This window comes from Mustela nigripes, unplaced genomic scaffold, assembly GCF_022355385.1.
Source record: "Mustela nigripes isolate SB6536 unplaced genomic scaffold, MUSNIG.SB6536 HiC_scaffold_76, whole genome shotgun sequence".
Classification (NCBI taxonomy): Eukaryota; Metazoa; Chordata; class Mammalia; order Carnivora; family Mustelidae; genus Mustela; species Mustela nigripes.
In genome coordinates, this window is record NW_026739491.1 from 229,058 (window position 1) to 242,070 (window position 13,013).

The following is a 13,013-nucleotide window of genomic DNA, read 5'->3' on the forward strand; positions in this document are numbered from 1 at the left end:
TCTTTTTCACTGGTGTATGGCAAATATTTCTTTTTTTTTTTTTTTAAAGATTTTATTTATTTATCGGGGTGGGGAGAGAGCGAGCACAGGCAGACTGAGTGGCAGGCAGAGGCAGAGGGAGAAGCAGGCTCCCTGCCGAGCAAGGAGCCCGATGTGGGACTCGATCCCAGGACGCTGGGATCACGACCTGAGCCGAAGGCAGCTGCTTAACCAACTGAGCCACCCAGGCGTCCCATGGCAAATATTTCTTGAATGATTAAACAAGCTTTTGTGTTAGAGATGAAGGAACTGAGATGCCTCTCAGATATGACTTATCCCAAGTCACAGGCTTTCCATTTCTAGTAGAACTCGGATGTCTGGTCCCCTATGCTGTAGTGCTCTTCGCTCTTTCTACTACATTATGAAAATGTGTGTTTAGGGGCGCCTAGGGGGCTCAGTGGGTTGAGCCGCTGCCTTTGGCTCAGGTCATGATCTCAGGGTCCTGGGATCGAGTCCCACATCGGGCTCTTTGCTCAGCAGGGAGCCTGCTTCCTCCTCTCTCTCTCTCTCTCTGCCTGCCTCTCTGTCTACTTGTGATCTCTCTCTGTCAAATAAATAAATAAAATCTTAAAAAAAAAATGTGTGTCTAGAGGGGAGATAAACAATACTTACAGGTAACTTACAATAATATATACAAACAATACTTACAAATAAACAATACTCACAGAACAGAATGTACACACACTCCAAGGGGTTATGGAAATTGAAGCAAATAAAAAGTCCCTTTGTCAGGGGATGGATGGAAGGTACAGGAAGGCTTAATGAAGGAGAAGACATTTGAACTAGACATACACTGATAGATTTCAGATGGAAATGTGTGGGAAAGTTCACTCCAGCCATACACAGTGTTTCATGCCTCTGTATGTGTCATTTTAGTCTTGATATTATTAATCTCATTATTTTAATAAATCTGTAAAATAAAGTGTATGTCAGCCAGCTAACGATCTTGTTTAATTTCAGTGAACAATGTGGGAATGTCATATGAGTATCCTGAATACTTTTTGGATGTTCCTGACTTGGACAACGTAAGTCTGTTTCTGTATAGTACGATAACAAAAAGAATGCATGCGAGAATTGGCAAGGCAGTGTGGTATAATGATTCACACTGTGAGCGCCGGAGTCCAGCTGCCTGAGGTTCACATTCTTGCTCTTCTGCTTGTTCCCAAAGTTTACCCTGGGTATGATCCCAACCATGCTTAGGGTCCATTTCCATATCTATGAAGAAGGCAACTTCATAGGGCTGTTAAAAGGACTGAATGAGAAAATGTTTGTAACCTCATTAGTATAATGCCAGGTTTGATAATAACTCATTATATTATTCTTATTTATATTTTTTATGATATCAATATAGCTTTGCTTTAAGTATCAGGATTCTAAACACCAATTTAGATATCATAAATCTGATGACATATAACAATATGGTTGATTCAAGTAAACCTACCAAAATGAAAGCTGTATTCTTGAGGCATGCATAGTTCTTTATAAAAATTTGAAAAGCAAGTCATTGAAAGAATATGTGAATTTTAAAAAACTGTTGAGGATCTCAGATTCAATAATTTTTCCTTTTGATATTAGCAGAAGGAAAATAGCACATTTATTTTAGATTTAGTATCTTATGCTTCCAGATTTTACTTACTACATCTACCTTGAATTTTGCTTATTAACATGAGTTGCTGCTTTTGGTAGAAAAGTACTATAACATCAAAAGTAAATAAAATTTGCTTTTCTACCCCAACTCCTGTCATTTTCCAGTTCTCTATCTAGGGAAACATTCAGTGGTTCTCTAGATCACTTGCATATACGTATAAAATATGGTTATTTTACATGATGATATGTGTATAAAATTATCAATATTTTCTTTTTTCAGACCATCAAGAAACTGATAAGTATTAATGTTCTTTCTGTTTGTAAGGTAAGTAGCTTCTTTATAAATATGTCTTCCTTTTTTGGTTTTGTTCTGTTTAAAAACACATGATCAGTTCGTGCACTTCAGCCAGCTTCTGTTTCCATATGAGTATGTATTCTAGATGAAGGTGGTTATTTCCTTTTGTCTTTGGGAAGTAGAGAGAACTGAAAACCAAATAAGTGTGTAATTTTGCCTTTTAACAACTGAACCTATACAAACAGTGTGGCAGGTCCTGGGGCTACATGAACAACCTAGGCCGAAGATTGATTTTTACAAAGTTTTCCTCTACACATGGTCCTTCACTGATAAATTATTTCCATTTCGCATCCCCCATGACCCTGTAAGTGGATGAATTAAATGTTGTGGTGAAAGCATTGTGCAGTAGTATGGGGCTATACAGTAATGAGTGGTTTTTATTAGCCACGCGTAAACATCATTCTGATCAATTTTAGAATATAAGTCAGGTTCAGTGGGGTTGACTGTGGAGCCGATGACCAAGAAAGAATTCTGGTGATGTCTTTGGTGCAAAATAGTGGTTTATTTAAACATGGAGACAGGGCCCGTGGGCAGAAAGAGCAGCTGCCTTGAGGTTGTGAGGGGTGTCTGATTTTATATATATATTATATGGAGGAGGTAAGGAAAAAGGGAGGTTTCAAAAGAACTTTTATATGCTAAAGAGACCTATAAGATACCGGACACCAGAGGCCTTGCATTGTCAAGGGTTTCCCTCTAGTAAGGCATTAACCTCAAGATAGTTGGGAGAGGGCACCTGGGTGGCTCAGTGGGTTGAAGCCTCTGCCTTTAGCCCAGGTCATGATCCGAGCATCCTGGGATGGAGTCCCACATCGGGCTCTCTGCTCAGCAGGGAGCCTGCTTCCCCCTCTCTCTCTGCCTGCCTCTCTGCCTACTTGTAATCTCTATCAAATAAATTTAAAAAATTAATTAATTAAAAATTAAAAAATTAAAAAAAAAAAGGTAGTTGGGAGACTCCTGGAAGAGTGTCCCATGTGTTTTACCCAGGAGTGAGGGGTGGGGGAAAGGTTGCAGGGTGTCCGCTTCTGCTTTGTCCTCAGCTTGCCTTCTGCTCCCTCATCAATTCTGGTTTCTAGTTGGTAGACACATTGCTTGTATGTGCTGACAGAAGATGCCACAGCTAATGACGTGCTAAAAGGAAGATTAGGCAGCAAATCTGAGCACCTGAGCACCACTTTTCCTTATGTGTTAGCAGTCACTCAGAGTAAGGCACCATACCTTGGTTATACATCCTAGCCCAGCAGCAAATATTGCCCGAGGCAGAATTTCCATAGGCAACGTCAAATACGTCAAATTTGAACCTACGGGAGTCCCCCCTTATCCACAGGGGATGCGCTCTGAGATTTCCCATAGATGCCTGAAACCACAGATACTACCAAGCCCTATGCATACTATGTGTTTTCCTATACCCGTGATGAAGTTTAATTTATAAATTAGGCTCAGTAAGAGATTAACAATAATAAAATAGAACAATTACAACAATATATTGTAATAAAGTTTATGGGAATGTGGGCTCTCTCTTTCTCAAAACATCTGATTGTATGTACTTGTTCGTGTTTGTGCACTGTTCTTGTGGTGATGGGAAATGATAAAATGCCTATGTGATGAGACCAAACAAGGAGAGGGACACAGGCGCTGTGCCGCTGCCGCTGACCTTATGATACAGGTCTGAAGGAGGATCCTCTTGACTGTGGGTAACTTGAAACCTTGGGAAGTGAAACCCCAGATAGTGAAGCCCTTGTACTGACAGAAAAGCCACATCCATTTTCAGTAACTCTTAAATGCTCTATTTAAGGAAATGAAAAAATATTGACCTCAAAACTATTAGAATTAATCAGATAAGTAGAAATAAGAACTTAATTAACTGATTTTCACTTGATGGCACGGTCTTGATCATTTCCTCTATTGTGAATGTCTAAAGAAAAATTCTCCTTGTGTCTTCAAGTCCTGAGAAATCATATCTAGTACATGCTTAATTTCAAGTGTGGGGACCCAAAAATCTTATGCCTTGTCCAACTTTTCAGGTAAGGCTGTGCTTAGTTCATTCAGTTTTATGTGGTTTTGTACAGTTTTAGCACTATGTTGTTTCACATAAACCGGCCACTGGAACGAAAGCTTCATTGTGACTGTCTGCATACCATGTGGCATTTTATAGCTTGCTACTGAGAGGCCCCTTATCTGAATTATTTTGTAACATGACTGATAATTTTTTAAAAGAAATAATCACAGTATCTTTACTACTGTTGTTTTTAACTGGGGTTTTTTTTACTTAACATGAGATTTAGTTTAAGTGAGATAAACTGCTAACAAACGGATCCTTGATTATTTGGAACAAGACCCACACACAAAATGGAAGCTTTTAAAACGGGGTTTGTATGAATATATACATATAGTTTAAAAGGTATTTCCCTTGGCACACCTGTATAAATGTTAACATTCCTCAATAATCTGTGTGAGGTTTTAAGTTAATTAAATAACTCTACAATTTACTAGTTGTATGACCTTGAACAAATTACTTGCCCTCTGTGCTTCAGTTTTTCATCTGTAAATTGAGGGTGTTAATCTCTTTACCTCACAGAGGTGTTTTGGGAATTGAGCAAGGTAGTATGTGCAAATCACTTAGAAGAGGACTCAGATCATAGTAAGGGCCCTGAAGAATGTTACTATTGAAGAGTTTTAGTAAAAGTGTGAGTTTATTTTTTAGCAAGCAAAGTTTTTTGATCAAAATGAACATTCTGGTCTATAATTTGTATGTTTTATGGTTTTGAAATGACTGATGTGTACTATTGTTTTGATAATCTTTTCTAGGTACATCTGGCCAAATGCCTAAAAATAATGAGTGTTAAAACTATGTACATGTATTTCATAATATGTTTTAATGAGTTAATGATGAAAACTATGTTTAAGTGTTTAAATTTGATTTTATAGAACTGTTGATATTAGCTACAGATTTAGTCTTCTGATACATTTATCTCCTCTGATAAATTTAACTCCTCTGTGAGGTAAGCTGTGTAAAGTTTTACTCTCGATATGTTAGAATTTATTTTCTCCTGTAATGTCCTGCTTGTCAATACTTACATGTTTGTATTCCTTCATAATATAAAATGCTGACCTCCTCCGTCTCCCAGAACATGTGTTTTTGGCTGACAGTCTACAGAATACTAATGATAAAAGGCCAGGGCCTTGACCTTGACCTATGAGAACCAGTCAGCTTGCTGTACTCCACAGCTGCACACAGCATCCTCCAGGAAGCATATGAGCACAGAGCAGGGTGTGCTGTTGGTGATCACCTCATATCCCTGCTTTGAAGATGAGTCATGTAAGGGGGGGAGCATTGCGGATAAAGCAGTACAGATCCAACAGGTTTTTGACAATAATGAGATAAGAATGAGGTACCGGTCTTAAGATCTCGGCAGATCACAAAATGCTTCTCCCAATACTTCATTCTTCCTCTTCCACTTTCTCTTTTCATGTTGGCGTATTTATTGGTTCCCATGAAATGAGTTGGGGGGATGCACGCTGACTTATTAAACATGTCCTATCATATCAACTGTGAACCGTATGGGTGGCAAGTGTTACCACCAGAGGAGCTCGATATATGGGCTTCACATTTTTGTATGGAAGCCTGATTTTTACAAGTCAAGTCCCATTTACAAAGCACTAAGGGAGTTTATTATTTAAAGACTTCTACGTCAAGCTGAATAATCATCCTTTATCTTTAGTGTAAACACGAATATTCCTTTACCTGTGTGATGTGTACTTTTGGTGGAAAAACAGTTCAAAACTCTTGCTTGATTCGTTGTGGAGCTAAGACCATCTGCAGGACAGCCACATGGTCTTTGTTGGGCTATAGACAGGATCCGTGTGGTTGGCATCTTGGCCTCACAGTTGACTAGGGCGTGTTCAGGGGTGAGAATGTTTGACTCAAGCAGCGGGAGGCAAGGGTTGTACAGTGGCTGACCAACCAGCGGTCAGAAAGGTGAGTGAGGACACAAGTGTGTAAGAGGTTGGGTGCTGGGCTCGAGAGGATGGAGAGAACCATAGGAAGCCTTAGAGCAGAGATAAGGTGTGATCTGATGTACATTTAGAAAGGCGGGTCTAGTGGCAGAGGGACATGGCATTGTGTTTTATGGTCTCTCTGTTTATTTTCATTGTACTGAAAAAAGGGCATTCACCTTGATGCGGTTTTCTGTGCAAGGCTCCCAGGTTTAGTGTCCTTCGGTGCTGCTGTGATGTCCCCTCTGGTGTATTTTGATGAATTGTGCTTCAGTTGACTGTGTTATGTTGCCGCGGCCAGGGCTCCATTTTCTATAGAGATATAACTTCTGTTGAGAACCCTGGGGTAACTTAAAAGAAGATGAAAATTGGTCTGGCTCTAGAATCTTAGAAGATTTTATGGCGACTGGACATCAAGAGAGCTAGGGCATGGGTGTCTGCTGCCTAATGTCATAAAACAAGTATTGAAAATGGGTTTAGACAAGAAAGAAAACAGCCTCTTCTCATCATCAATGCTGGCCCAAGTTTTATCTCCTCACCAAACCATACAGTAGGGCCGGCTGGCCGAGAAGCATGTCTAGAAAGATCAGAGAGATTAGTGCCCCCTTGTAACCTTGGGCTTCTTCCCCCAATCTGGAGATGGTTGATGGGGAAGGCCCCAGCATCTTGTTGGCGGTCCTGTGCCATTTGATGAGCACTGAATGACCTGGATCCCTCAGATCCAGGGTTATGGCTTGGTCCATGTGCTCCTGTGTTAGGAGGTCAGAGGATTATAAAAAGTCACGTAAGTTCTACATTCCTCCAGAGGAATCATCAAAGTGAAATATCCTGACCAGAGAAATGATGAGTCCTCACCAGAGGAAGTGGTGGTGAGTGTTCCAAAAGAATATGGGGGAAGAAATAGTAATCCGAATAGTTTTGACATATCAATTAACCTTGATATGTTATCATAGAGTGCAGCTCGGCTCTCCCAGGCCATTGTCTGAGCCCCGCTTAATGAGACTTTCCCTTAACAGACATAAAGCTGCAGGTCAGAGTAGCCCCAGGGGTATTTAAAAGCCTTGTTGCTTGCCTTACAGTTTTGCTCTCAGATCCTTCAGGGGTGGATTTCGTCTTGTTCTTGTGCTCTGCTGAGCAGTTAAGTGCCAAGCTGGAGAGAGGGGTGGTGTAGAAGTTCTCTGTAGTTGACCCATATGGGAGGTGGAATCAGCCTTCACACTAGAAGAGAGGTCCTACTAGCCAGGGCTTTATTTCTTTATGATTTCAGATGCTCCATGACTGAAATCTAACGTAAGTCTTTTTCTCCTCAAGAACAGTGACCTTCAGACAAGATATGGTGGCGTTTAGAGATAATTAAGCCTCCAAATATTGACCCAGACTCTTCTAAAATAGCTGCGGTTTTATGCCTGGAGGGCTTGCTGTCTCAGAATACTGAGAGTTGGCAAAGGAGATTGTTGTACGACTGTTGATGACTATGGCAGAAATCGTGGGCAACGGAAGAAGTCCCACAATACCAGAGGCAGCTAAATACAGGTCTGGTTTCCAACAGGCAGGACACCGAGCTCCACACCACTTCAAAGACAAGTTCTAAAACTGATCTTGCTTGCATTGTTTGTTTCGGATTTGAGGTTGCTCATTTAAACATCTGCCAAATTCAGAATTGCCTTCCTTCTCTAGGCCTAATGGTTCTTAGATTCCTTTAATGACTGTTTTAGGACCTCAAGATACTATAGACGCTTCACTCCTTTTCAGATAAATACTACCCAAGCAATACCACCCAAACCACCTATAGTTCTTACCTAGGGCTGGGAAACCTGTTCCCTCTGATGGTCCTGGATCCTGAAGCTGCTACTGGCTTAGGGGGAGAAGGTGGATGCTTGGTAGTGGCCCTGCCTGTGCCTGAATTCCTCAGGAAACCTGCAGGCTCCCGTTCTGATGAATGGGGAGAGCCTTCCAGCCTTCTTCATTACGTCTCTCAGAGCAGGGAAGGAAGCAGGTGGGGCTGTGACCCAAGGTAAAAATTTATTAACCTCCAATTACACTGAAGTACACTGAGTTTTGTTTGTTTTATTTGGGACTGGGGAGGAGTCTTAAACAGGGGATCAGCATTTAGTTTTTCCTTCATCAGATGTGCAACCGAAGTGGGGGCTTGAAACCATGTCTTGTTAGGAGTGGCTGAAAAAACTAGATGTATTTAGCATGGAGAGAGGAAGCATGACATCACACCCAGACACATAGACGCACACACCCCTAATCAAGGCCAGTCAGTTCTACCTCCTTAGTATTTTGGAAGTCAGCTCACTTCTTTTCATCCCCCATGATTCCTTCCAAATTTGAAGACCTAAACTTCTCAGTGGGGACTGCTGGAACAGCCTAACCAGCCTTTTTTTTTTTTTTTTAAAGATTTTATTTATTTATTTAACAGAGAGAGATCACAAGTAGACAGAGAGGCAGGCAGAGAGAGAAAGAGAGGAGGAAGCAGGCCCCCTGCTGAGCAGAGAGCCCGATGCGGGGCTCGATCCCAGGACCCTGAGATCATGACCTGAGCCGAAGGCAGCGGCTTAATCCACTGAGCCACCCAGGCGCCCCACCTAACCAGCGTTTTTACACCAACTTGTCTCCCTCCAGTGCAGTCTCTGTCCCCCAACCAAAGTGATCTTTTACATGTCATATCTCACTTTCCCGGGAGATCCTTTAAGGACTTCTTGCCCTCAAGTCCTCTCTCCTTCATATGACCTCTAAGGAAGGAGCTACCTGACAGGGCTGCTGCCCACCCGTCCAGATCTCCCCTTGGCTCTGTGCCCCGCTACTTCTCTGCATCCAGGTCACGGCACCTTCACTCTCTTGAACCTTGTGCTCCCTCGGGCAGTGCCCTCTCTGGAAGCTCCCTTGTCTCCCACTTCACTCATGCCACTCCTCTTTCTGTTCTCAACTGATAGTCTTCTGTCCTTGGGGGCCGGTGGGGAGCCTTCCAGAGTCGCCCTGGTCTCTCAGCCCTGGAGTTTCGTCACACACAGCACGGCTTTCCTTCACTCGGCATTTCATGTTCGGTTTAGTGCCTGTCTCCAGACTGTAAGCCCCTTGAGTGCTGGTACCGTGTTCTTTTTGTTCTCTGCCATTCCCTAGCCCTGGGCCTCACCTATGGCAGGCATACGACACATGATTTTGTTTTTGATTTATTTTGTTTTTATATTTTTAAAATTTATTTGCAAGAAACAGAGATGGGGGGGGTGGGGGGGAGCAGGCTCCCCTCAGAGCAGGAAGCCCAATGCGGGGCTGTATCCCAGGACCCCAGGATCACCACCTGAGCTGAAGGCAGATGCTTAACCAACTGAGCCACCTAGGTACCCCCAACAAATGCTTTTGAATAAATAAATGAATGAATTTAAAAAAAAACAAAACCTGTGGGGCGCCTGGGTGGCTTAGTGGGTTAAGCCTCTGCCTTTGGCTCAGGTCATGATCCCAGGGTCCTGGGATCAAGCCCCACATCGGGCTCTTTGCTCAGCAGGGAGCCTGCTTCCCTCTCTCTCTCTCTGCCTGCCTCTCTGCCTACTTGTGATCTCTGTCTGTCAAATAAATAAATAAATAAATAATCTTTTTAAAAAAAGATTAAAAAAACCCCTGAGAATCCTCTTTCTTTGGGAATAAGGAACCCACTTATTGTATGTGGCCCTAAAAGGCTGAGCTTAGGCCCATTGTTGGTATTTACACTCAAGGAAATTGTGAGAACTTTGTAATCTTTGGATCGGCCAGAAATGGGATGGGCCAAAGGTGAGTTCCCTTTCTGATTCTAGGCCAGAGTTTGCAAACCCAGAGTCTGGGTTGCGTGCACGCTATCAACATATCTCAGTTGGTTCAGGCAGTGTTTCCAGAAGTGGGACGTCCCACACTCAACGTCTAACTTCTCCTGGGGAAGATCTGAAAATGAGGGAACGCAGACCTGAACTGCTACATGCCAGGAAGGGGCAGGTGGGGCCACGGAGTCGTGAGGCCCTCCCTTTCCAGCTCACCACAGTCCCCACTAACCCCTGCTGTCTGGCACGCTGTGCTCCTTTATGTCACCTGCCCGGGCCTGTCAGGCGTGTGGGTTTGCAGTCCCCTGTGCATTAAATGTCGGCCCTTCCATGTACTCAAACTGCATAACTGCTTGATGAGTTGAAAGGTTAGAATGGTTTTAACCCAATCAGTCTCTCCTCTCCCTATTATTATCTGAAATCAAAGCACTTGGAGTGCTTTGCGTGATTTCGAGAAGCTATTTTTTTCCTACTCCCACTGCTGTGTGTTCATCGTATGTGGCTCAGCCAGAAGTGTGAATGCTATGCCTGACCCGTGGCGTAGGTAATAAAGGTTTGGATGGATGAAAAGCCCAGGAGAAGCATTGGTTGCCTTTTTCTTGCCGGCATTTGCCTTTGGCATGTGACACGGTACCAGTAGAGGGAGCCCTCCAATAATCTGGAAATCCATGAGAAGAATCTCTGTTCATCCCTCTGATCGTATTTAATTTAGAGATTATGCTAAGAATGCATTCCTCCACGCTGCCCCAAGAATTTAAGTTAAGGACACTGGGAAGTTAATAAATTGTGGGAAAGGAGAGTATGACCATCAGCCCTCACGCCCACCTGGGACTTTTTAGATGAAGACATTCCAAGTTAGTCTCTAGAGTCTTTTTTAATCCTTTTTGAAAGCCGCTATCATTATGCTCCTAAAAATTTCCAAATAATTGGGTACATTTAGCCCTTAGGGTGTCATAGTAACAGGGCTTCCTCAGGCATAACCACAAAATGATGGGTTTGCCAGACGGCCTGACAACCACTCTTTGCATAGCTTTCATCTGTGAAAAACGAGTGCTTGGAGATTGGTTCTAAAGTTCTTCCCAGCTCAAAGCAAAGCTAATTTATAATGCCTTATATATGGATGAAAATGTAAAAATCTCTTTGAAAACTTTAGAAATTATTTCCCCTCCTAAAATCTCCACCCTTATATATGGGTGAAAATGTAAGAATCTCTTTGAGAACTTCAGAAATTATTTTCTCCTAAAATCTCTTTTGAGAAGTCAACTTATTTGGGGGAAAATTTAAGTAATGGAAATTCTTAGCATGTCATAATATGCCAAAGTTGGAAAGACGGTGAATGGTGGTGTATATGTTCTTTAATTTTTTTTTTAGAGGTAAAGATTATGGCTTTCGATTCAATATTATCCATTGGCATGCAGCCCTCTCTGTTCTGGAAAGTTCTTTTATTTTTCTTTAGTTCAATTATTTTAACATACATCAAAACAACTTATTATGAAAGGAAAAACTTTGTGTTTTTTTTATGTTATACTTAAAACATTATTAAAGAGGAAAATGAAATAATACTTGGAGATCTCAAAGCCCTCAAAAGTTTTTACCTGATTAAGCTTTTTACCCACTGTGCAGTAAATATTGCTTTAGTCATACAGGTGACATTCTAAGAATTTCTAATGAAGTTGTATTCTCGGGACCACAGAGCTCAAATTACACAGTTTCTAAAGGAAATATGTGCTGTGCCATTCCAGCATGACTTCCAATGAGTCACCCTCTAATTTCTTCCAAACAGGCATGGTGTAACATCATTGTTACATAATTTATGTGATTCTTTTCACTATCAGACTATGATTTTTTAAATCATTGTTAATGATTCCGATTGAAAACTTGTTTAAGGCATTTATATCTCCTTTCTTCTAATTTGTATGAGTTCATGTTTCAGTTGCTTGAATTCAGATCCTGTTTGCTCCAAGCAGATTTCTCTGGGCAAGAAGGCAGGGCAGATGTGGACAAAGTGGTGATTTGTGATGACCTAATTATTTATATAAATAGCCTGGATTCTTGGGGCTTTGCCCAGATTCTAGGGTTAAGTTGTTACACTTTAAATTCTATTTATATACAATGGTGATATAGGGGACAATATTTGCTTCCTTGTTTTACCAAGTTACCTTGAATTTTAATCTTTCCTTTTGGGTTTTTGGTTGTCTTCTTGAGCATAATACAGACTATTTTCTATGTCCTAGTCTTTACAGAAACTGACCAAACACCAGAGGTTGCATGATACAAAAAAAATTTGCTTATAAAATTAAATCACTTGCATGTAAAACAATTTGCATAATTTGTATAATTTGCTTGTACAAGTTTTCATAATAAACTAAAATGCAGAGAACCCTAAATTGGGTTCCAGGAATAAAATAAAATTCCTTCTATGAGCTCTTGATTACTGATATCAGAGAAGTGAAAGAAAAAAATTATTCATGTTAATTTCTTTCAGAAATAACACTATTTGTAGGGGCTTTTCTAATTATGAAAACAGTGCAAATAATTGCTCAAAAAATGTGAGAAATATTTAAGAATACTAAGATGGTTACATTTTATTTTTTTTTATTTTTTTATTTTTTTTTTTTTTAAAGAAAAGATTTTATTTATTTATTTGACACAGATCACAAGTAGGCAGAGAGGCAGGCAGAGAGAGAGAGGGGAGAAAGCAGGCTCCCTGCTGAGCAGAGAGCCCGATGCGGGACTCGATCCCAGGACCCTGAGATCATGACCTGAGCCAAACGCAGCGGCTTAACCCACTGAGCCACCCAGGCGCCCTAAGATGGTTACATTTTAATATAACATTTTCAGAGATCTTTTTTTTAGGCCAGCCAATGCATTAAGTCAGGTATCTCAGCTAAATGATCTGATAATACTGATCTGATTTTTTTATGAGCTAAAGCAGCCTCTTATTCATTTTCCCAGCCCAAATATATACAACTGTGGTAATAAATACCAGTAAATATTTTGCTCTTGAAACTGACTATGTGTATCCCCAGAAAGACTTCTAAATTAAGCTGTCCTTGCTAAAGACTTTCATTATTTTTGTGTATTTGTATACAGTACGGCCAGCTTGCATACAAAGTGGTGCAATATAATGTGTATTGACCTTTCTCCCTTTTATTTTAGACTTCTGGAATATTTTGTGGTGAGGATTGATGAAATGGTCACTAAAATATATATATATATATATATATATATATATATATATATAT

At 41.0% G+C, this 13,013-nt stretch overlaps 1 protein-coding gene across 1 annotated transcript in view; it reads left to right on the forward strand.

Moving 5' to 3' along the window:
* The window catches only part of LOC132008188 (very-long-chain 3-oxoacyl-CoA reductase), a 160,672-nt gene that overhangs the window by 115,398 nt on the left and 32,261 nt on the right, over nucleotides 1-13,013 (forward strand). The window contains exons 5-6 of the mRNA XM_059386604.1: nucleotides 1,000-1,064; nucleotides 1,907-1,951. Of these exons, the coding sequence (XP_059242587.1) occupies nucleotides 1,000-1,064; nucleotides 1,907-1,951 (110 nt within the window). The remainder of the gene's footprint in view (nucleotides 1-999; nucleotides 1,065-1,906; nucleotides 1,952-13,013) is intronic.